The sequence below is a fragment of the Scophthalmus maximus genome, chromosome 2 (genome assembly GCF_022379125.1).
Source record: "Scophthalmus maximus strain ysfricsl-2021 chromosome 2, ASM2237912v1, whole genome shotgun sequence".
Classification (NCBI taxonomy): Eukaryota; Metazoa; Chordata; class Actinopteri; order Pleuronectiformes; family Scophthalmidae; genus Scophthalmus; species Scophthalmus maximus.
In genome coordinates, this window is record NC_061516.1 from 18304262 (window position 1) to 18330910 (window position 26649).

At 41.7% G+C, this 26649-nt stretch overlaps 1 protein-coding gene across 9 annotated transcripts in view; it reads right to left on the reverse strand.

Moving 5' to 3' along the window:
- The window catches only part of tcf7 (transcription factor 7), a 66465-nt gene that overhangs the window by 16197 nt on the left and 23619 nt on the right, over nucleotides 1-26649 (reverse strand). For all 9 annotated transcript variants that reach the window (XM_047337178.1, XM_047337177.1, XM_035624256.2 and 6 more), the window contains 2 exons: nucleotides 9785-9911; nucleotides 2010-2097 (listed from right to left, as the gene is read on the reverse strand). In XM_047337178.1, coding sequence (XP_047193134.1) covers nucleotides 2010-2097; nucleotides 9785-9911 — 215 coding nt within the window. The remainder of the gene's footprint in view (nucleotides 1-2009; nucleotides 2098-9784; nucleotides 9912-26649) is intronic.

The window sequence follows — 26649 nt, forward strand, 5'->3', positions numbered from 1 at the left end:
GGGACAGAATATGGAAGCGGGCTCATCAGAATCTCAAAACAACAGAAAACAACAGTTTGACATTTTCCTCATCCTCTTTCAACAAAGGAGTACACTTCAAGGGCCCAAAACAAGCAGATAATCTGGGTTAAAGGAGATTAGCTGTTAATAATACTTGTGAAAATCCACAGTGAATTGTTCTTGTCTAAAAAAGATAAATTGTCAGTAAATCACAGACTTGAGAATTGTCTCGGGACAGACTGCTCGTCCTCCAGAAACACGCAAAGTTTTAAGCCTCCGTTTCCAAATCTCCTTGACATTTGATGTAAGCCTTTAACTGTTCCTGCAGGGGATTTTGTCCAGGCACAGATACCGTAGGTTGTAATAAATGGATTTGTGTTGATTCATAAATCAACGGGAGTCTGACATTAGAAGTTCACAATCAACCAGCGTGACATCGTGAGCTCACAATCGACTCCGAAATGATGGAAACCATAAATGAAAGGACTGAATACGGAGCAGATGTTTGACGTCCCACACTGCAGAGTTTTCTACACCACCGCCGCCGCTGCTGCCGCTCTGTCCCTATGTGAAACCATCGTGAGAACTAAAGACACATAGGCCGAGAGCAGATTTACTGCTATCGACCAAAACATAAAGCAGCGGAGAAAAACCAACAGTTTCGGAGGTTTTGGAAAAGGCAGAATCTACCTGGAGCTTGCCAACATTTCCCAGAATCCACCACAGATTGAGGGCCACAGCAAGTCGCATATCATCCGGCTTTAAATCACATCAAGTAACTTTGTTAACGATTTGAAATTAGTCGGTTTATATACAGACTTGCTCGTACCTGGAGAGATACAATTTTAAGTTTTTGTTAACAGTGACTTTGTACTCACAACTATTTTTGGTTTTAAATGTTCACAATTGTCCACATTCCTTTTGTTGGGAGGAGAGGCCATGGGTTAAAGTAAGTGTCCACAACACGGAGGTTCACAAAGGTGGTTTCCATGACAGCGGAGCCTTGGGTTAGCCACTCACCAGGTGAGACAGTGATGTATGCATCACTGATCTAGGTCAGAGTGTGTTTGTGTGTGTGCATGTGTGTTTATGTAGTGCTCTGAAAAAGATGACGATGGAGACTATTTTGGGGAGAATGACGGCTTCATCAATCAATTTGAAAAGTTAATATGTGAAGGTTAATGGTTAGATTAGTTACAGGCTAATGATGAGAAACCTGTTAAAGAAAAAGCATGTTTGTGAGGCTGCAATTTAAGATCCTTTTTTATATATTGATTCTTTTCGCAATCAATTGGTTACATTTTTAGGCTCTGATGTATCAGACAATGATGAAGAATTCCTATCACAATTTTTTCCAAATGTGCAACGGAGACATCGAAGTTCTTTGTTTGGACACTGTCCATCCAAAACCCCAAGACGTTCAGTTTATTGTCATCAACAAACGCGCATTTAAATAAAAAAATTTTTTTTTATCTGAAGCATCTGTTAATGCATTTTTTAAAAATGTATTAAACTGCTGTGCAGTTATTTTCTTAAAATCTCATCACTCATCAGACAACTTTATTGTTTGCCAACTTTTTAAGAATTTCAGAACTAAATTTGTGGCAATCTCATAACGTCCTCACTTTCAATCTACTGTCACTTACTTATGCTCAACATTAGTGTATAGCCTCCCTTTAGGGCTGCTGCTTATTTGCATGATCAATTAAGCAGCTAAGTATTTCGTTCAGATTTTAACTTAAAATTTTAAATCTAAAACAAAGAAATTTTGCCATTAAAAAAAATAACTCAAATGATAAATCAGTTGCCAACTAACTGACTAGGTACCTGAATAGGGAATATTTTCAGCCCAACAACTGTGTGTTGCTTTAATGTTGAGGAATGAATGTGAGTTAGTACAAGGTCATTACAAGCACACAAAGAACTGTGTGAGTCACTTTGTGTGCAATTGTGTACAGCTGTGTGTGCGTGTGTGTGTGTGTGTGTGTGAGAGTGAGGGAGAGACTCACCAGCCCATGGAGGGAGTGATCTGGCCGACACCGCCTGGAGGAAGGGAGTAGTAGCCTGAGAGGTCCTGGGACTGGTGCCTGTGAACGCCTGGAGGACACACACACACACACACACACACACACACACAAACATATACATATGAACTGCATTGTCATGTCTCTCTTTTCTCTCTTGCAAATGGTCACTTATATTGTTAAATCACACACACACACACACACACACACACACACACACACACACACACACACACACACACACACACACACACACACACACACACACACACACACACACACACACACACACACAAACATATACATATGAACTGCATTGTCATGTCTCTCTTTTCTCTCTTGCAAATGGTCACTTATATTGTTAAATCACACACACACACACACACACACACACACACACACACACACACACACACACCATTCATTTTACACACACACACACAAGGTCGGGTCAGCGGCCCCTGGCCCCTGATTCCACTGGGCTATTAGTACTATTAGCTGTCTGGGAACCTAGTATTAAACACAAAGATGCTCTTTAAACAGGTCACACACTCCCATTCCCATCCTGTGACAGTGTGTGTGTGTATGAGCACTAGCAACTGTCACACTGTGTGTGAGCATTGACGGGACCCTCCACTGGGAGCCGATGTCGCCGGTCGGTTTCTCTGGTTTATTTTACACAAGTTAGGGGCCGTGGTAAAAAGCCACATTTCAAAAACACGCACAGATACGGGCAGACACAAACTCAACACGCACGCAAAAACAAACATCCGTCATCTCTACTTTTAGCAAAAATGTTTTCCAACAAAAGAAACACAGACAGTACGACTCTCTGCCCTCACACAGTAAATACACAGTCTCCCTCTTTGTGCCCTTCAAAGGAAGTCATTTGTCAACAGGCAGCACCTAGCACTTAGCGTGGCCCGACTGCTAACCTGTGTTTGCGGCAGAGGAATGCTGCAGATGACTGTAATTTGGCCGTGGCTCCGGGCCTGTTTCAGGACCCCGAGCCGCTATAAATCTGGACGACAGGAATGTGAGTGAGTCAGTAGTCCTATCTCACCACTCCGATCCTTCCTCCCCTCCCTCCGTCTCTCCCACCACGCCCTTCCTCACTTCACCTCACCGCTCCTCCCTCATCCCTTCTTGCTGCCCTCCACCCCATCCCCTGTTCAGGCTCTCATTCTCACCCCTTTCTTACCTTTAACCTCTCCTTTCCTTCCATCCTGCACCTCTCCCTCCTTCATTACAGACCTTAGATCTTTCCTTTCCCATCATTCTTTTAATGATGATCAGTTCCCTAAATCGATCCCCCTGCACCTTTCTGTCTCTCCCTCATTTGTTCTCACCTTTCCCTCCAACTCAACTGGCTCATTTCTGGCTTTGTGCTCTCTCTCTCTTTTTTCTTAATTTGATTTCTTTTGCTCGCCAGTAGCTACGACATCTTGTCAATAATTAGTCACTGGTGACACCGATGATTTCTTGGATTTATTTACTATCTTAATAACGGGGTTGGTAAAAAGAACCACAAGTTTCTAATGAAATAGACAGTGACGCTAACTGAGCAAAGCAATTTTGAAATGTTATTGATTGAAATTTGTTTCCAACAACACAGTAATGATTTGACAAGTGACTCAACTGGAATTCATAAAGCTAAAATATGATCTAAATCAAAGTCACCACAAGCATGTTCATCAGACAAACACAACCAGCTGAGGGCTTCAGTTCAACATAGAACATTTTAAAAGGGTAAATTCCACTTATTCACACTGACGACAGAGCAATGTGCTGGTGCAGCAAAACAACAAACACACAAACAAACAACAACAGCAAAAAATAATACAGGGAAATTTGGTTGGAAAGTTTTGCTCAACTATTTTGCAGCAGAGTGATACGTCATTCGGCAATGACTTCAAGCAACATTTGGTGTCTTTAGAGCCACTGCAGTGGGAGCAGTTCTTTATTCTGCCCATAAACAATGTTATGTAACTTCACAGTTGGAGCACTTCTACAACTTGGATGGACATGAAACTCACCGCCAGTGATGAACAACGTACACTATGACCCCCAAGGGGCAAGAAACCTTCAATTCACCTCTGACAGACGGCAAAAGCTACATCACATGTTGAGAAACCTAAAAAAAAAACATTCATCATCTGAAAACAATTAACATTTGAATGAATTTAGCACATATTCTTCCTGTTCTTGCAGTTTTGTTTGCAAGCAGTGAAAAAATTTAAAAGCTGCTATGACAACTTAATAAAGTTGCACAGTCCTGCGTCAGAGATTAAATCTAAAAAGCTGTTTCATCAGCCTTTAAACTAAACTTTATCTTCTCACCAGTATCCTGTACCACCACAAAGCGTGTTGTTTTGCCAAAGGGCTATTGGGCTTTGTCTTTCGGCTAATATAGATTTTCTATCCGTTAATATTTGTAAAGGTTTAAAAGTGAACAAATACAGTTTTTTACAAATAAAATCTGAACTCAAACAGATTGCAGCATTAAATATTTATTACCCCGAGAGAGCGGCAGCTCTGCAACAAGGCGACTGTTAAAACAAGAGAAAAGATAACCACTTCATAACACACACAAAAATATTTAAAAAAAACCTTGTCCTTGAAATGACTGAATGATTAACAACAAAACACAGAATCCCGAACACAATGTGCACAAGTTTTATTCTAGTTGTTAACCCATCACACGTCAATGCAATGGAAACATGACAGTGTTTCCTGTAAGTCACGTTCTTGCTTCAGCTTTGACAATATTGGCGCTATTTGCTGTTGGGAAATGTGAAGGGGGGAAATTAGCCGCCAGTAATGGGGCAGTTTTCTTTGGAATGCCCCTTTAAAAGCACCCGCCCTATAACAACTACAGCAACTATCTCACGCTCTCAATGCTAGTGTCTCGGGAAACATTTCAAAGGGAAACAATTTGAGTCAAACCGACTCAGTGTGAGCTTGCTAACAGAATGTCTGCACGTTAGACCAAGAGTTGAGGAGCTGAAAATAGTTTTCCAGCACTGATAGTGTCTTTTGGTGGTCATAACCACAGAGTGAAAGCGCTGCAGCATCGGAGCCTTTAAATGACTTGACAGGCTGCCGGTGTGGTGTACATAAAAGAGCCCAGGACCAGTGTTTTGTTACAGTAAGGACAGTAATGAGCGCAGACAAATTTTACCCAAAGTACAGGAACAACTACTTTTGTTAAGAGCAGACATCAAACCTCACAGTAATAGTACAAGTCCATTCTTACAGTGTAAGACTACGTATAATAAAGGCCATCTTGAATATGACTCCTAATTTCTGTCTTCTTGTTCATCACATTAGATTTCCGATACAGTTTTATTCTCATGGTTTCAGGAAGAGTGACTCATACTCGCAACATCAATTCAAAAAGGCCCTATCGAAATGTATATTCAGTGATATAACATTTTTAGTCATAGCTACCTTTGTTTTAATTGGCTTAACTTGTGTGCTCTAAGTTTCATTTACTTAATATTTATAGGGTGTTTTTGTGCTGCAAAAAAAATATCTTGTTTTGTCTTGAAGACAAACAAAAGGGATTGATTAGGAAAATTAAATGCATAAAGATTTAAAAAAGTATAGAATAGAACACTATCATGAGTTTTCTCCCTCAATTAATTATAAAGAAACGATTTAGCCCGGAAAATCGTAACTTGGATGTAATTTTAATGGTGAGATCTGAGGCCTTAAGGTTAAAAATTAAACTTCTGCTACATAGCTGGTATTTACAACAGTCAGAAAGTGTACGTGGGAATGACTTAAAGACAACAATGTAGCTCGCTGTTGTGTTTGTAGTAGTTTTCAGACAAAAAATAAAGCTCTACGTTACAAAGGAAATCAATATATCAGGCTTCGGATACTGGTGTTGGTCTTTTCATGGAATCTGTTGACACTACGTACAACAGACCAGCTGACTCATCCTTTGAGTAATAATGTAAAAATAATGACACAATGCACTGAAAATCCCGCCCCACAAATAATGTCATAAAGCAAGACTACACAGAAAGTGTTGATCTTACACGTGGCAGCGAGCAGACATGTTTCACTTCTGCTTTTTCACCCTGTAGTTTATGCTTTATTGTCTGAGCCAACAGTCATATCTGGAAAAAAAAACAGTCAAAGCAATGTGGTGGTGCTCGATCAACTGGGAACAGCTCGACTTTCAAATCACATGTTGAATGTGGTCTTATAAAAAACAAGACCAAACTGACCGTCTTAAATTAGTGATTAGTCATTCGTCTGCTCTTCCTTTTCATTATGTAAAGTAATTTGTGCTGTATATTGCTGCATGAGAAAACTGAAATTAAATATGTATAATATACATACATATATATTATCAAGCTCCCTGGTTACCACGGAAACTAGCATTGTAGAATCCCCGACATTGTCACTGTAAGTCTCAAATTTTAAGTCTCTTGCTGTATCAGTGAGGTGATGACGTAAAGCGGGGCTTAGGTGTGACAGAGTCTGTACCTCCACTGTCATGTTTGGCTCCGCGGCTAAATTTAGAACTGGGATAAGGGAAATATTTATTTTGCCAACATTTCTATAAATAATTAATTTTCTCAACTGGGCTGAATTATTATAGGGCTTCCGATGAAAAGAGCAAAGGGGAGAGGGAGATTTTAATGTGTCCGATGAATCCGGTGCAACATATTTTATACACATATTAGGTACAGACTGAGCAGGGATACATCTCACAAACAGACTTTAAGCTTTCACTACGATGGCAATGAAAGGGGAAAATCAGGGAGTTCATGTTGCTGCAATGATACTAAATTTCGTCCGGTAACTTTTCTGGGGGGGGGGGGGGGGGGGGGCAGTGGTGAAAACAGAGAGTCGGTGCTGATGGAAACAACAAAGGAAGTCAACTGTGCTGTGACAAACAAACAAAATGACAAATATCTTTTTAGCTGGCATCAACATGACGAAATCCCAAGATGCTTAAGTTAAATGATGAACTTTGACACTGACCGTCGACCCCGGTATTTCACCTCATTACTGTTCTGATAAGAAAAAAGAGGGCCAAGGCTGCATAAGAGGTTTGTATTGAGCGGCGGAGATATCTCGGCTGTGATATGATGTGTAAGGGAGTGTTTGGAGAGAGAAAGTAAGAGGTGGCAGAATAATAAGGTATATGAGATAAGATCATAATAAAAGATAAAGGTGGACACTCAGATCCTGAGGGAAACACGTCGGTATAATGTGACAATTGTTCAGAAACAATTTTCAAGTGTCAGTTCAAATTAATTCATATCTGTTAAAGAGCATCACACCAGAGGGTTTGTAACAGTAGAAAAATGTGTAACCCTAGCGACGGGACATGTTCATGGGCAGAGTATGATGACAATTCATCAGGTAAACATTTCTCAGATGGATATGTTAAATGATTTTGATCTTTAAATCACATACTATTGCTTGTTTTTCATCTAAGTTGAGTTCTCCGACTGCAGAGACCCAGTGCTAAGATCAGCTCTCCACACTACACATTTACTTTAATCCTCGTTCTAATTTTTGTCAGCAGGTACAAAACCATGTTGAGTTAACCTCAGTGATGACGGAGATCCGTTTGAGGACAGAGGAGCAGACACTTGCACCAAAAAATGACATCACCGATGCAGTAACCGCTACCAGGGGACGAGCTGATGAAGGATAGGTGGAGTGAGGTAGGGTGGCGTGAGTGGAAAGTTGAAACCTATTCAGAACTCAGGTGAGCTGGTGCGAAAAAGGTTATGTACAGGAGCCAGGTGTTAGCAGTGTGTGTGTGTGTGTGTGTGTGTGTGTGTGTGTGTGTGTGTGTGTGTGTGTGTGTGTGTGTGTGTGGGTGGGGGGGGTAAACGCAGGTGGCTCAGTCTGTCATTATGGACTGAGTCACTTCGCCATAGATACACACACACACAAACACACACACATACACACACACACACACACACACACAATCATGCTCACACACACACATACACACAAAAAATAAGAGTCTAGACAAGACAAGGAGTGTGTTTGTAGGAAAAGGGGATTTCCAGACACAGATGGCCTGAGGTCAGACTATGATATCTAATCAAAGCTAAGAAAAGACTTTTGTTCATCTCCTGTTGCTGTTTTTCTGTTTTGCTCTCATCCTCTCAAATCCCATTTTCTCCTTTTTTAAAAATTTGCTTTTGTCATCATCACTGTCAAAACTGATTACCTCATTGTTGATGCAGCAGTTCTTCTAAGACAGCCCAGGCAGTGCAAGAGAACCGATGAGTTTCAAATTAACATATCATGGCTGTCAGCCGTTTTACAGTAAACTGTGAGTTGTCTCACACTGTTGAGTCCCTACATGCTGCCAACCTCTATGTATCTTGTTAAGAAAAAACGGTTAGAAACATGTATATCATTTCATATTATTCTTTTTTTCAAATTTCGTTGTACCACAAATCACACTCTTTTATCGTTATCTGGATATGAAAATGATCTTTATCAGGAGATAAGATTTTGGCCTGAACTGCTCTCCTAGTTGATCTGATCTTTTCAATGTCAGCACCTTTGCCTCCTTCTGCAACATGATGTTCACTTGTCTTGCTTCACTTCCACGTGTGAACACCACCAACTTCGAGCATCAACCTGCTTCAGCCTCAGACCAACAGCTGACGGTGAAAAGGTTTGATGCTCGAAAGGCAACGGAACTTGTTAGAACAGAACAGAAAACGTGTATTGTTCGTCATCTATGGACCATAAATATATTCAGAAATTTCCATGAGAATCTAACGCTTACATTTTGAAAATTTCACTAGAGAGTGCCAATTGTTTTGTCTTGTGATGCCAGTCAAAACATGAGGAGGTTGCCATGGTGAATCATCCTCTGGGGGAACAATGAGTGGCCAGACAAGAAATCTTGCACTGGTGCAAAATTCGAGACAGACAGATGGACACTGTACTTTCTCTGAGCCCCGCCTCCGGCGGGACAAAGATCCTTCAGCATTAAAATGTTGGACTGTTTGTTTGTTTGTGACGTCAAAACAAAAGTGTGTGTGTCTGGATGTACAGTGTTTGCTAAGGAGAACCTTGTGTGAGCTGCTGTGATGGCTTGTACGATTGTCACGCTAATTGTTTCCATGTTTGTGTGAGTGTGTGCGTGTGTGAGTGTGTGTGGCTGGCGGTCCCTTCAGAGGAGCAGGCCACTTCATAGGAGCTGTGGCACTGCCACAGGCTAACGGAGCCAGGGCTGCCACTTCACTCACTGTGTGCATGCCGCTGAAGTGTGTGTGTGGGGAGGAGAGATCGAAAAATACTGTGTGTGTGTGTGTGTGTGTGTGTGTGTGTGTGTGTGTGTGTGTGTGTGCGCGCGCACGGGTCTATGTGAGAGAGAAAGAGAGTGAGAGGATAAGAACAGAAAGAGAGGGAAAACAAGAATATGAATATGTTGTATTTGTTACATATACAATACATCTCCATGGTGTGTCGAGTTAAAGGAGGCAACTCTTGTGGAAGTGTGTGTAGATATAATGAGTGATGTGTCCACAGCATGTCTGCAGTATGTCTGTGTTTATGCATGCACGTGTGTGTGTGTGTGAGAGAGAGAGAGAGAGAGAGAGCTGTGTGTAATTTTTTCATTGAAGACGGCCGTGTGTGTGTGTATCTGTGTGCGTTCTCCATGTCTGTACTCACAGTGCAGTCATGTATTGTGTATATAAATCGTGTGTAGGTATGTGTGTGTGTGTGTGTGTGTGTGTGTGTGTGCGCGCTCTCACCTGTCTTCTGGCTCATGTCTGTGGGCAGGTGTGGAGGACTCGGGCTGAAGTGGTCGTTGCTGTAGGGCAGGAGGGACGTCAACGGGTGCATCCCGTGAGACTGCTGCACCACGGACACTTTGTTGGACTGTAAAAAAAAAGGACACAACCAAACAAAGTTAATCTTGATGATGACGACATTTTTTGTTGAGATATGGGGTTGCACCTATTTCTCAGAAATGTAACTGCTGTGTAAAATGTTATAAATAACAGGAATAATAGCTAAAATCATGCAGAACAAGGATGCAGGACTGATTACACGATATCATATTCAACATTTCAATTTTTCGAACATTTTTGCTGATTTCTGTGCTATTATTTCTAATGAGGATCATGACGTATCGCAATTACAGCAAAGGAAAATGTAAGAATAAAAAGACCCAATCTGGATTATTACTCAGAATGTTTGGCAGAGTATTTCAAGATCGGGATCAGTTATGAACGTGATCAAAGAACAATACACATGTTCCCTTTTTCCATTTGCTTTGCGAAGATGCTACAAGATGCATTCAACCAAGCACAAAGATAAAAAAACTAAATGATTTAGTGGAGAATATACATTTTCTCTTTTTTCTTTTCTCAATTGAATCACTGAGACACAAAGATTACACAAACACACAAGGATGCCAATGTCAGTCCCTCAGGATACTTTTTGCATTTGTCAGCACTTGTGGAGGCATCTGCATTTGGGCACGCATGCACACAGACACACACAAAGAAGAATGAAAGATAGAGAGAAAGAAAGCTGGACATTTAAAAAAACGGTGTGGAACAAACAGAAGGGCTGCACATTGCTCCCATTGGTTTTCAGTGGAGAGGGGGGCAGGAGCAGGAGGAGGAGGAGCAGGAGGATGAGGAGGACGACGACGACCATTTGATCGATAAACCTTTGATGATCAAGTAAGGCTGAGTGCAGGCTTGTTTACTTTCATGTTTCTGTTTACAAATGGCTTTTGATAACTTACGTGAAATCTAGTTATTGCTAATGCTCACAGCATGCTGGCTGACCTACAATATGTCAGTGAACTAGTTACACTGCATAGTAGTTACACTGCATACGTATGAAACAGGCCACCTCTGTGTATGTGTGTGTGTGTGTGTGTGTGTGTGTGTGTGTGAGAGAGAGAGAACATGCATGCGTGTGTGTGAGTGGACAGGGCACTGTAATTGTTTCTGTACAAACATATTTTTGTGCAAATGTGAATTTGAGTTTGTGAGTGGGCAGATATGTATGGATTGATATATTTCACTGTATGTGTGTGTTTATGTGCGTGCATACATGCAGTATTGCTTATTTTTATATGTGAGTTGCTGATTTTCATGTACATCAAAATATTTTGGATAAAAGTGTTATTTAACTATTTTTTCTATGTTGTACACTGTAATAGACAAACCAGTGTGTGTGTGTAACATCAGCACTACAGAGGGGCAGATCTGGTGCTACTTGCTGGGCCTCCTGCTGAGTTACAAAGTGAATACCTTATCACTTAAAGGCAGAGCTTACACACACACACACAGCTTCTTTCCTATCCATCATCATCTTAAAGTCTCTCTCTCTCTGGCCAAACACACACACACACACACACACACACACACACACACACACACACACACACACACACACACACACACACACACACACACACACACACACACACACACACACACACACACACACACACACACACACACACACACACACACACACACACACACACACACACACACAGAAACGTATTCTCATGTGTGTGCTGCACGGTAGAGCTGTGGAGCTCAGATCAAACTGCTAAATCCCTTTTAATGTTGAGACACATGAAAACAAAACACACTGCCTCTGTACCAGAGAGCCGAGGGGTGGGAGGTGTGAGGGTGGGAGAGGAGGTGCAGGGGGAGGGGGCGGTGTGGGAGCAGAGTGGGGGAGGTGGGGAGGTCTGGATGGGGTTGTCTGCATTCGTTATAACCTGAAGAAGCGGGATATACCAAGAAAAGGACTTGGATATGGACCAAAAATCATATATAATTCTCAGCTGAATGACGCCTCTTGATTTACTATGAAACAATAGTGTGACCTATCTACTGGGGAAACATGGAACATTTCAAATGACCAACAAGCCAAACTTCCGCTTTTGGACCCGTGTCCCTGTAAGACTCCCGACTCCTGACACGTGTTCTTCTCACTGTGGTTTCCTCAACTGGACTTTGCCCCGGACATTTTTCCTGAACTTTTACGAAAGGGGGCTGTATGTGAGAATGTTGCTTTCGGTCTACATATTTTTAGCCTGCTAGAAATCTAGTCTAGTCTCTTGAATCCCGTCTTTGAAGAGTCCACGCACAGACGTTTGGCGACTGCCAGATCGAACGCCGATTTGGCTCCGATCTGGGGCTTTTGTTGGCGATCACCAAAAGTAGAAAATGGGGCTATATATATATATATATATCTTGTAATGTGAACAAGGCTTAAGGTGGCTAAGTCAGAGCTGGCGATCAGGACAAAGGACATTATTAGCTGTTTGATAATGCAGTCAAGATGAGGACCCAATGATTCCGCTGGTTATGCTATAACATTGTAAATCTATAAGACAATCTTAGACTTTTTCCTTATACATTTAACCGTTCAGAAGAACTATTTGATTATCTCTTGTTTTGAGTTGTCCAGATCGAAACACTACTCACAGCTCCTTTAATGGGAGAAAAAGAAAAATTATGCAATTATACATTTTCAGCAGTAGCCGTGACATTTTGCTGGGAAAATCCCACATCTGGGTCTTTAGCACCAGCAGTGAGCGCCATCAGAATGCATGCCAGTAAAAATCTGACGGAGGCTTGAAAGCATCATGGTTGAAACCACAGTTCAAAACGAAGAACTTTCATGGCTGCAAATGTCAAAACAAGAGTCAACAAATATCTGAATTAGATTTCACACGTTATCCAGTAATGAAGGTATAAAAGAACTGTACTGTAGTCGTAAAGACATCTGCATTCGATGAGGCGCACAATAGGGCAGATCTGAAAATAAAAACACAAGTGTGATTCACTGCACACTGATGCCACCCGCTTAACACATTCTTCATACGCTATATGGCACACACACCTATTCTGCTTCTCGACAGATTCTGCACATATGGATGCACACACACACACACACACACACACACACACACACACACACACACACACACACACACACACACACACACACACACACACACACACACACACACACACACACACACACACACACACACACACACACACACACACACACACACACACACACACACACACACACACACACATCTGCACATCTGTGCAGGTCTGCTCGGAGGCTTCAAAAGTAGCTGTGGCTCCGTTTCACGTGCTGAGGTTGATGTAGCCATTTTGCTGTAACATTATAGCCGCAAAATCGTCCATTTATGTTTCCTCTCTTCCTCGGGGTAATTAGTCGGCCTTGAAGTGGCTTTCGCTGCGCCTTCCTTTTTTTACACACACTCGGGGAGGCTGACTGAGAGCACTCATTTAACCCATAATTATCAACCCCTCTGTATTTACCCCCCTCACCCCACCGCACGCACACGCACACGCACACGCACACACACAAACTTCGACATAATTACCTTAGCTGGAACAGACGAGTGTGTACATGCACGTGTGGGACACACAAACACACACACACTTGCAAAAGCTTGAATAACACTTAGGGCATCTTTGAATTGGAAACACGCAGCTAGGTTTTCGTTACAAAAGACACCAGAGGAGTAACACATATGTTCAGGTGCGCGCACGCGCGCACACACAAACACACAAGGGAAAAGTGTTCACCCGCCCTTTAATTTTCTGGAGTAGAGTTACCCACCCTCTCACAGGCTGACAGAAATTGTCAGGGAATAACTTCATAGTACAAATCAATAGTAAATACAGGCTTCTGAACTGCGACCAACTCAACTTTGATTTATTTATTATTTTAGTAGGGAGCTAACATGCGCGAGGGTTCATTTGCCAAAAGCAATCAGTGGCTGTGACTTGAAGGCCTACACATATGTTCTTTCAGAAGTTTTGTTAGGACGGTCTGCGCAGAGGGAAAATTAATTTTCAGACGTTCTGATGGAGGATCTGTGCCACCCTGTTTTCTTAAACGAACCATCAGGTAGCCACACCCACTCCCTGCAGTGATAGGTCAGGTAAACACAGGTGTGGAAATGGTCGGGGGGAAAAAATCCACATATGACTCTCTCTCTACACAACCTCATTATCCAGTATCTGGACTCACCGATGAGTCGCACCGCAAATCTGGATTCACCAAATGTATCACCAAATATGTGACAAGCATTTCCATCACGCTGATGGGCAACACACACATGCACGCACACACGCACGCACACACACAAGCGCACACACGCACACACATACGCACACACACACGCACACACACACCTTGATGCAGCTTGAATGTTTGTCATGGTCAAGTAGTGTTCAATCGTGTTCTATTGGGCTGTCATAATGTTTCCAAATTCTCTCTATAACAATAACAAGTATAAAATGAAGAAGATGCTCAAAGTGGTTTGTTAGAAAAGTCAACACAAACACAGCATCTCGTTTTGTAAATCCTGCTTTGGAAAGTTTTTGGCAAATTTCATGAAATACTGATGAAGTTATTGCTGTGACCTGTTACACATCGGGGCCACCGGTCTCAAGCTTCTCCGTTGGTGGCGGTGATGAACAGACAATGCGCCAACATTACAAAGACGGTAAACAAGAGGTAAAAAAAATGCCCCATTTAAAATATTAAAAAAACAATGATGAATCCTGAGGGAAGGCATGCATGCATCCAGTTTGTCAGACTTCAAGGATGCACACAAGCGTTTTAAAGTAAAACATTGATTATAAATGTGACTTTGTTGGTTTACAAGAAAACTCCACATGGCTCCTTTAAATTAAATAACACAGTGACGTCATTTAAAATCACATTTTTTGAAAATGACATTGTGGAATATTGGTGGGGTTTGACACATTTATCCAGCAGCTACATTTAGAGTTCACTGTCCATAAATAAAATCATGTAAGCAGCTATGCACATGAAGAAGCCCACTGTCAATCCCACTGCCAAGAGCAGCAGCTGAATAATAAATCGCCGGTTTGTTGATTACATCAAAGATATAATTACTTCAAAGATGCGATTACTTAAAAAAAATTCCGATTAGACAAACACCTTTTTAAGTGCGTCAGGAAATCGTAAATGTAGCCCTCAGTCCCTCTGTAGTCTCATTTCACTTGAAAGGCCTTTGATTTATCAGCACATTGTTGCTGCCTTTTATCTCCACTCTATTTGAACAGAAATCCGCCGCTGAATAAAAGAGTTAATGGGATCTCAGACATCACTTGTTTGTAATGATGTCCTCCACCTTGACACTGACACACACACACACACACACAAACGTATGTATGCATTTCACATGCGTGCAACGAAACGCAGTAGCATGCTTGTGAGGACACACACACACACACACACACACACACACACACACACACACACACACACACACACACACACACACACACACACACACACACACACACACACACACACACACACACACACACACACACACACACACACACACTTTAATGTATTCTTTAGTTTTCAGATGACACCCTCAGTAGATCCATCTCTTTTCATATTTGAAGCGGAAATTAAAGCGCCCTCTCTTTTGTCCATCCTCTGAGTGCTTTTGAGTCTAACGTCTTTAATCTCAGATTTCAGGGAGATGACACATAAAAAAACAAACCATCTTTATCAGCACTCTTCCTTTCAGTCGTCCTTGCCCTGGCCTGGTGTGGCAGGAAAGAGAGAAAGAAAGCAAGAAAGAAAAGTCCGAACAGTCACAAGGAATTAATGATGCATTCACCTTGGCGCTCTGCAATTGTTTAAGTGGCTGCAATCAAACCGCTTTGCAGGAAAGAGCTTTTTTTTTTCTCCTTCTTCACAAAGAGTTTAGAGCATGATGGCGTCATGTTTAGTCATCAAATGAATCGAGACAGCACTGTCCTTCACAGACAAACGAAAACAACAATTTAGAAAGTGTTTTAGTTCATGAATCAAACCAGATCTGGAAATGAACTATTACAAAAATGTCATAAGAAAGTGGAGGCTCCTTTTGGGGAATAACTGCTTAGGGCTATGGTGCCACATTGGGAATCTACGAGCTGATTTAAGACTGCACTTACAGTTTGAAGAATGGTTTGATTAAATCTTGTTTTGGATTGTTCATAATTAAGGTTATTCGCATTATGCCAATCAAAATTATTATGAAAGCTACAATTCAGGCAATAAATGTTAAATACATCTAAATACATTTGAAAAAGTGGATTTTCTCTTTGATTAAATATATATATTTGCGAAGCAATTAACACATTATTCCTTAAGTTACCATTGTGTTTCCCACGAAGCAGCTTTCAAGACAAGAAAAACGACTCGGATCCTCGGATTATTTCTTCGACTCTAGCTACTAATATTTCACAATTTTGGTCAGACATATAAGTTTACCTAAACTCATCTTGATTGTTAAGTATGCTTTGTAAAAACAAAACATAATCATGCCTGGATTACGTTTTTAAAAATGACATACAGAGGAAATTATCAAATCGAAAGTGTCTGCCCACTGTTCACTGCCAACACAAAATGTGCATGTTCGGAAACATTTTTAGGGTTATTGGTTGGGTTCAGGCAACTCAAAGCACTTGGTTAGGTTTATGAAAAGATTGCGATCTTGGTGAAATACGGAAAAATCAAAGCTGACCTTGAGCACGAGGCATGTTCAATATATATACAGAAAAAAAATCAGTCTCAGGAGCCTGAACAACAACATCACCCCAGGTCTCGTGTCAACATCTCGGGCTTTGTACATCTACACTTTTAGTTGCCGCACCCTCTCCATTAGACCCAGTAGCACCAGGTTGACCTGCCTTGGCCGTCATGACCCCCCACTGCCCATCCCACCGCAACAGTCGGTCTTCAGTCGGGTGAGTAGGTCTCCCAATCTGGAAGTCATTGCCTTCTCCAGAGTCAGGAGCCCGAAATGAGAGCCTCTTAGTTGGAGGTTTGGGCAACATCAAAGCCCAGCCAACCATAACAACGAGGCTATGTTTAAAAAAGGGCCAAACACCCACCCCCCCCCACCAACCCCAACAAGTCCGCCCACTCCCCAATTACCAGCGCGCGCGCACGCACACGCGCGCGCACGCACACGCGCGCGCACGCACACGCACACACACACACACACACACACACACACACACACACACACACACACACACACACACACACACACACACACACACACACACACACACACACACACACACACACACACACACACACACACACACACACACACACACACACACACACACACACATGCTTGCATGAATGCCCGTATGCAAAGACACGCCCAGAGGTGGGTGTGCATGCAAATACACACGCACACACACATACATACAAACACACACTGTCGTCCACTGCTGCCACACACCACTGGAACATCTGGGCCGTGGCCATGGGGATGAATCAGGAACTACTGCTTGTAACTTACAGAGATAGAGAGGCTTTGTGCACATATGAATTACTACTGTACAGAAATGTAAAATATACAGAGAATTATGATTCCAGCTTTTACAAAACAGTGTATCTGTGCAGTCCAGAAGGGCGTGACGGCAAGAAGAAAGGTCTGTGCTTTCTTAAGTCCTTGTTGGATTTGATAAGGCAATCCATATTCATATAGATGAAAGTAGGAAAGATGCATGTAAATCTGATCTCCACTCAAAACTAACTATCTTCAACACTTTTATTTAATTTCATAATCATTTTTCCTCCTACTCTAAGTAGTTTCATTAGTGAAGACACAAGGTCACCTATTTCAACATCTCGTTTTTTTTCGCAGTCACTTGGTATTTATATATATATAATTTTTTACAGCCTATATATATTCACACACACATGCAATACTATCTAAAAGCATAACTAGTAGAGTTGCAGCAGTAGCAGAAGATGTAGAAACGATAGTAGCGCTAGTTGTTTTAAAAGAACAACTAGTGCTACTATCACCAAACTTGAAAGTGAAGAGAGAAAAGAGACAGGGAAGAGAATGAAAAGAGTAGAGAGATTCATGTTTCACACTTGATCTGACATTACAGCCACTGCTCAGTGTGGTGAGAAAACCTCTGAGACGACTCTCCGCTGGCTCCGGGGGCCATGGGTATGACTGGGTGCAGAATCAAATCCAACCAGGGCAGCGGCATTCAGAAATGAGTTATCACTTTCTTAATGAGTGAACAGAGACAGACAAGCAGGCAACTTTCTCTTCGAGACTGCGGTGTTGGTTTCGGTCTGCAGTAATGCCCTCTTATGATTGGTCCTAAAGAGAGCTAATTAATGGTGTACTTGTTTATGTCTATCAGACTTTCCGCAATTAACAACTTGTTTGTGACATTTGGACAATCATCTGCAACAAAAATTATGACGCAGGGAGTCGAGAGGGAAAAAAGGGTCGACCACAGAAAACATAAATCCTCGTCGCGATGCACTTCCTCCAGGGTTTGGTTTATTCAAACAATAGATACTACGGCAACTTCAGGCCACATCCATTTTTGTCTGTCTTGAGGGAGCCAGTTAGCAGAAGCAAAATAAATCTGGCGGTTTGATAACAGCATTGTTCAAAAAGGCACCGAGGGCTTGGCCGTGACAGAAAAGGCGTCTCTGTGTTTGCATTTATTCTCAGTCAAGCCGGCAGGGTTTGTTTTCAGTGTGAAATGTCAGAACTTCCACAACTGTGTTTATCTGACCTGATTTATCTGTTGGCTGCAGCCTGGGATGAAAGTTTTACCCCATCATCATGGAGAAAAATAAAAAATTCAAATTAAAGAGTGACCTTTTGGCGAATCCCCTCCTACCTACTTTTACTGTATAAGGGAAGGACACACCAGGCCTTTTTTCCTCTCTCAAGATCACCAATGTGATTGCGATCCTATCCATAGGTTATGTGGTCCCGTCCCCCGCTGAGATGACTGAGAGCGTCTATCGCTCACTCATCGTGAAACCTTTCCTCTGCGGCTGCCGACGACAGTTTTCACTCACCAGCGCAGCCTAAACACCAGACCATGTGCCCAAATGGGAAATGCCACATAAAAAACCCCCCGATAGAGACGAGTTTCCTGTGAGCCAGTTTCTAATACCACATTTTATACACCACACAGTCATATTTAAAGTGCCCCCCCCCCCCTTTTAAAGATAAAGATAAACATTGATAAGCCCAGATGGAAATCCAGTTTAGTTTCCCTTTTCCTCTTTTTGTGTTCTGAGAAAGTTCTATTTAAGTGACATAGTTATGAGCACTTACTAATCTATCCCATTCATTTAAATCATATTATTTATAGGTAAAAACCAAATGTTCTTTACAAACATACAACTACCTACAAACCAATACCATTAAATTGCACAGATATCCCTGTAATGTCAAGCTGTCGATTAATATTTCAATTCATCTTATCAAGGAAAAATGACAAATGTTTGCTTGTTCAGGCTTTTTGTGTTTTGTCTAATTTTATATCGGAATATCTCCGGTTTTGGACAAAACAACACATTTGAAGAGATGCATTGTGGATTGAAATTGACACATTTAGGATTAAAGTATTTTTTCTTTGTTATATTTCCAAATATTCTCAGGTAGACATGGAAAAAGACAACAATTCAAACAACTGAAATAATCCCCACACAGTGCTCCAACGTGTTCGGTGTGTGTGTGTGTGTGTGTGTGTGTGTGTGTGTGTGTGTGTGTGAGAGAGTGTGGCGATCGGGGCGCGGACGACATGGTCGTACATGGCTCGGACTCTACATGTGAGCCAACTGTCGTTGAGTCAAGTTTTGGGGGTGCAGACATCTCAATCAGCTTACATGCTCTCTGCCCGGGGCCGCCGGTTCACCCTCACGTGTACCGTGCTCTCTGTCTGATCTGCCGCTTTGATGTTTGTATCAAAATAATCTCATCCCTGGGTGTTGGTGTTATGGGAGCATTAAAAGCCATGCAAAAGACATACCTGCGGGGCAGAGGGCGATGAATGGCCTTAACATCTCCGAATTCAAATAGGAATATTTTCTGTACACGCCTTTATTTTAATTTGCACACACAGATACAGACTATAGTGCAATGAGAAGTATGAAAGGCAGTTCGCTTTTTGACATTTTTTGTATTTAAGTTTATAATTGACGTCACTTTTGAAAGAACAAACTAGTAAAAACAATTGACAATTGATAATTATTTCCTTGTTGCATTATTATTGTTGAAATATAAAAATTTAGATACAATAAAAAAAAAGAGTCCTAACTCTGAAGCAGGTCATAAAAAGATCTTTAAATTTCCACGCCATTTTCAAGGGTACCTGAAAGCGCCGCTGGTGCATTGGCTCCATGCAGCATGTTGAACTCTCGCTCACTCTCACAAACTGTGTCCAGAAAACTACGACAAAGCCACTTTCTACTTCTTACTCAACTCTTCCACTCATAAAAAGGCAGCAATTTAATAGTTGTGACATTAAAAGTCTTTATTAGATTATCCTGTTTCATTGTGACGATGACGCGACTGTGTCTTTGTAGGACACTTCTTAAAAAAGGGAAAAACATAAAGAACACGCCTTCATTCACGATAGATGTCAAACATGAACATCCATCTTCAATAACTAAACATGAAATGCATTTTTATTATGACTGTCAGGCATTACCAATTGAGTTACACAAATAGATAGATTCAATTTGCAATTGCATTTATTTGACCGACGCTACAAACTTAGGAGTAGAAGAAGGGGCAAAAAGAGCTCAAACTAAAACCTGGACAGACTGTCTGGAAGAGACCAATCATCAGATGAGATCAGAGCCCCGAGGCCGCTGACCAATCAGCTCATTCCTTTCATAGTCTCTCAGAGGGATCAAGCAGTCCGACCCAGGACTGTTAAAAGAACCATCCTTCAACAAAATGACAGTTGTTGGGAACCGGTCATTTGTCAGCACTGATGACCACCGCTCAGAAGTCTTGACGCATGTTGAAACCATTTTTCATTTCAGAGGGGACAGCAGCAAAGGCCCGAGGTGACGACCTTTGACCCTTGCAGGCTTCAAGTCCAAACTTTAGTTGGGCTTTTGTTTTATCGCTTACACATTTGGGCATTTTATCTAGTTTTCATCAATTCTTTACTAAAATGTGACTCCTTTGAAGTCCGCAAAAGTAGGTAAAATAAGTAACTCCACAGTATTTTCCTACATCAATGGAAAAAGGTTTTAGAGATTTGAGGTCTGTGCTGCATGGAGAACAGCATCTACGATCAGCTTAGACCTTTAATATGTACAATTGATTTATTAATACATTGAAATGAAATGTTGCTCTTGGTGTCCAACTGTCACGGCTGCAGACTCAACCAATGGTGTGTGTTCGTTCTAGCTTTGGGAAGGGAAGATTTGAAAAGAATTGGAGAGATGTAAAAGGGGAAAGAATGATTCTTGATAGACTGTCAAAATTTCCTTAATTAATGGCGCAGTCTGTAAAATGAAAGGAAAAGGAAAAAACATGATCCATTACAATTTCTCAGAGCCAAAGCAAGAAAATCCTGACTTTCGAAACAAGAAAGAAAGCTTCATCCAGCGACTTGTATGAATTAAGTGATTATCAAAAGTGTTCCTGATAAATAATCATCTAATCACAATTAAAGGACCAGGGGAGAAGAAGAGACGGATGGATGAAGCTGCCTTAAGAGCATTGTTTATTATTTCTTAACACATTTGAGTATTTCCTGTATGAAATGCCAGTAAAGGACATTAAAGTTAGTCTTGATTCTTGGATAAATAAATGTAGACGAAGGGACAGTGTGATGGATAGATGTATGGATGGAGGGAGAAGTGCTCCTTCTCCTTATCTCTCCTTTCATGTTCTAATTTATTCCGTCTGATTAATTCCTTTTACCCCGGCGGCTGGAGTGATTCCTCTGGATGTGCGACGAGCCCCGACTCCCACCTCCCAGCAGCCCCTGCTCTCTCTTTCTCCTTCTCCTTCTTCACCTCTCTTCTTCCTCTCTACCTCTCTCGGCCCACCTGCTGGGCTGGTCCCCTCGCTATATGCCTCGCTGCCGCTAGGAAACGGCGCAGAGCATGCTGTAACCATGGCAACCATATATAACACCGCTTCAGCCGCGGGCCGCAAAGAGTCCCAGTTCTTGATCTGAAGAATCTGTCGCTTCACTTATTTAATTTGTATGGACAGAACACAAACAACGGAGGAAAAAAAATCGGTTCAAACATTTTCGTTTCTACTTTAATCCATATAGAGAGTTTGGCTTTGGGTGACAAGGTTTGATTTGTCCAAGTAGTAAGTGACAAATACAGCTTGTGCTTTTGGAAACTAACCCTTAAAAACATCTCTTTTCTACCAACATTTTACTTCAGAGCTGCAACTTGTACTTTATTAAACAGGTAATCAATCAAAAGAAATGAATCTGAAACTCTTTTCATCATCTGTTCGAGCTTTCCGATTTTTTCCCGTCGTATCACAGTAAAGAACATTGAATATTATTTGGCCATTTAGACAAAAAACATCTGATTATGTCACCTTGAGCCCTACAAATATATTGTCAGAATGAAGTAATCAATTAAACAATCCACAAACTAATCAGTATCAAAAATGATTTTCAGCCTTAGCAGAATGTGAGTAACATCCCTGAGACACTACGTGGCTGGATCAGAAGGCAAGAAGTCAGATATGCTATGATAGAAATAATATTAATAGAATGGCACTACAGGATCATCTGTGACCATGGCAACCTGTCCAAACTGTGATCACACAACTGTGTCCATCAATGTTTTCTGTGTTTACTCAACCGAAAATAAAACTGATTTGACAGTTAACCCCAAAAGACTTTCTCAAGGAAATACACTTTATAGCTTCTGAGAATGTGTACAGTTATGTGTGCAAATGCACCTTAAGCACCTTAAAAATAAATTTTAAAAAGGTGAATGTTACAAGACTCCTTTCACCAGAAATGAAAAGCTACAGCCAGATAACCTCAGATGGACGTGAAAACTATACTCTGGAGTTTGGTCCAAACACCTGGAAAAACAACTTTGGTTTTCCTCTCGACTCTCATTTATCGTTATAGGTTGTTGTTACCACAAGTGGTTTGGCTTGGTCTCAGGGGGAATATAATGCTTTTCTGTGTGATGAATAACGCCTGCAGTCAGTTACTGTTACACAGCTGCAGCATCGTCCTTGGGCAATACACAGAAACCTTGAAGTACAAAAAAAAAAATCCCTTCTTTCATAAAAGTATGTTTTTACAAATTTGATTTAAGTTTCTTCACCTTGTCCTCTCTCTAACTGTAAGGCAGTGACAGATTGACAGCTTGAACATGTATGATTTAGTACAATTTGTTAAGAAGCAGGTCTAATCTTTTTATGAGAAAACTTTCAAAGGTCGGGTTTCAGAGCCTTTCGTCCTCGAGGCACAGTGGCTTTAACTCACATAACATCCTCCCTGTTCTATCAACCCGGGCCTACCCTGGTGTGTTTTCAATCAAAACAAAGCGCAAATGCCATAAACACAATTTTTAATCTCTCAGTTCAATACTGGGATAATCTCTGTGAATTGAGTCCAAGCCATGATGGTGAAACATATTCCCATTTCTCTCTCTCTTTCTGCGCGATGCTATGAGATGCACTTCATGTGTTTGGCAAACATCCCCGCTGTAGCTTGACTGGCTTGAATTATAGATAGGAGACGCGAGCCACCCGCTGCTTGTTTGTTTGTACAAGACTTTGAGTAAGCAGAGAGAGCGCAAGAGGATCGAGAGAGATGAAATGGGATGGAGGGTGCAGAGGGAGATAGAGGGGAGGATGAATAAAATAAGAGAGGGAGAGAGGAAGAATAAGAGAGAGGGAGAAGAGGAGAGATAGAGGAGGGGAGAGAGGCTGCAATGGGGGACAGAAAGCGGAGGCAGAGGCAGATTAAGGAAAGATGGACAGAACAAGAGAACAACAACAAAAAGGAGAAGAACCGAATCCAAAGACTTCAAAAAAACCTGTCAAGGTTGCAAGTGTGAATGCTACCAAGGCCACCCATGGCAGTATGAACACGTTAGCTGTTTACAACAGCAAGGTTTTGAGGCCAATGTCGGCCCATCGTGTGCGTCAAGAGGTCAAGATAGAGAAAAGGCAATAGAATCAAGAGTTAGACACAGTGGCACACGCGCAGAAAACTGTCCGTCAATAAGGCACCGTGCCCGCAGCCGTAACCGTTTGTTACCGAGCACCGCCTTACATCACTGACCACCCATCCCTGCGCTGCACCTCGGCGGCGGTTCTTCTGAATCCAAAGGGGGAACCCTCCTCTGCCCATCCAGATCACATTACACAGGGCTCAGGGCTCTGATGTGGCTTCAGATAGAGAGCGCACAAACCCCGGCCCACAACCACACAGACCAGCTCAGCGCAGGCCCCGTCCTGTGGTCTCCTGGCTAGGACAGAATCTTTTTGAATGCCTTGTTCATTCCCTAACCCCCCCCCCCCCCCCCCCCCAACATGCTGCTCTCATTTAGATGGGGTTTTTATGAGGCAGGGGAGGGGTTGCGATGTGACAAGTTGTGCTGAAGGGATTCGCAAAGTATTTCGTCGGTTTCCACTTTTGGACAGCAGGTTCTGTTGTTGTCCCATAGTAGTCAGGAGGAACCAAGGGTAACTAATCAATGTCAGAGCCGGGGGTATAGTGAGGAGATTAGAGTTAGAATTTCGCTCCCACAAGGCGGAGATGAAGTTATTGGTGCAGAGCAACAGTCGTGTCCTTTTCGAGACTTTTCGCTTACTCAAGAAGGAACCATGCTTGAAAAAAAGGAAGCTGTCGTGAAAACATAAATGACAACTTGATGTCATATATCAAAAGGATTGAAGGCAGCACTCCAACTGTCGTACCAACACTGTTAAAAGAGTACAAGAGTAGTAGTAGTAAAACTTAGGTATATTTCAAAATCACTCAAACTCAAAAGCATTGGCGTCAATAATCATGTCACAATCAAATTCAGTTTCCCCCATCAGTTAATTGATGTGAACATGAAGTGAAGGGCTGCAAATAACAATTTCATTGTTGACAAACCAGCTGATAATTTTGCTCGATTCCATGTAATCAATTAATATTTTGGTTTACAATTGTTTTCCATCAAGCCAAGCTGATCAGCTGACAATCAGTCCATTTACCTCAGGATACAATTAAGAAAATTGTTAACTTGTTTGGACCAAAAAAAGGTGTAATCAGATCACATTTTGGCATTTTTGCAGTAAGAAATGACTCATTAACAATCACTACAACTCTATTAGAGACCTCAAGAAATATAGTGGGCTTCAGCTGAAATTTGCAATACGTTGTGCTTTTACATTTACTTTTATTGTGAAATTTTAAACGGAAACATTTTGTCCAGTCAACTTGTGAAACACTTGTGACCATCAACATTGGAGATACTGTAGCTCTGTTTCAGCTCAGTGTGAAAATTAATCTTCTCCACAATACAGCATGTACAAAAGGTCTGTGCTAAGTATTCTCAGTGTCCTCGTGGGTCTCCTTATCACGGAGGGGTGCTCGTGTTGTCGAGCACAACTGTGCTCGATGCCTGTTTGATGGATCAAACGCTGAATTTGTAAAACAGATAAAATGGGATAAAGAAAGCAGAGGGTTAGGGGTTGCACCGGATGTGGAGAGAATGAAAACCGAAAACTTCAAAAGACAGCGGAGATTCGGGACGTAAAGGAGAGGGGAAGGTATGGACACTGGTGTGCAGAAGCTCAAGTAAAAATAGTACTGAAAAATCATATTTGAAAAGGTGCCATGTTAGAACTGATAAATATTAACACAGATGAAGTCTAATGGATGGATTTAAACACACACACGAACACACACCATTACGACATCGTCAGCCCTCACCTTTTCATCAATCCCCCTTCCACTCATCAATTAAATCCCTTTCCATTGGCCGGGTCTTGTACTTTATTAGCACCCTGCCTTCCCTCTCCGTCTCCGGAGCGAGTCTCTCTTTAATCTTCAGGATATGTTCCCATTGATGGGCCTATCGATTTGATGTTGCGCCAGCTGCTTTTATCTCCAGCAACTCAAAGGGGTGTTGGACAGAGAAGCGATGCACTCCCCCCCACCAGGTTTAACCTTGCACACTCTGTTTTTGTGTTTCAGGACGGTCTGTCTCAACCTGCAGTCTGAGACCTCTGGACAGGCCGGGAGGTGAGAAGACTCACTTTGGAAAAGTGTTTTTAAACAATTTGGTCAATCTGCAAAAAATCTACTCACGAGATTAAGTGAACAATTTGGTGCAGTTAATCCAGTTTAATGTTCGATGAGTCTAAAAGTCTGAAAATAATATTTAGACTAAATTTAAATACCATTAAAAGCAACTTTACTGTATATTTTGGTGGTGTTTATATTTAGTGATGTCTCAAAAGCTAAAATCAAAGCAACGTTTCTCCACATTTTTCACAGACAGAACACGATACACATTTGCTTCAGGGTGGTTAATTATGTTCGTAATGATGCTATAGTTTTCTCACACCGAGTTATCAGTGGGCCTCTAGGATGGTGGTGGTGGGAGATATTGTTAGATTGCAAAGCCTCTATAGTTTGAGCTGTTTCAGCACTATGATTAGTGTCATGTTAATCCCAGGAAAGTACTGAGCATTTTACATTGTTGTGGCAAAATGTACATTTTAATTTAAAAGTGCGGGGAGTAGAGAAATTACACCTTG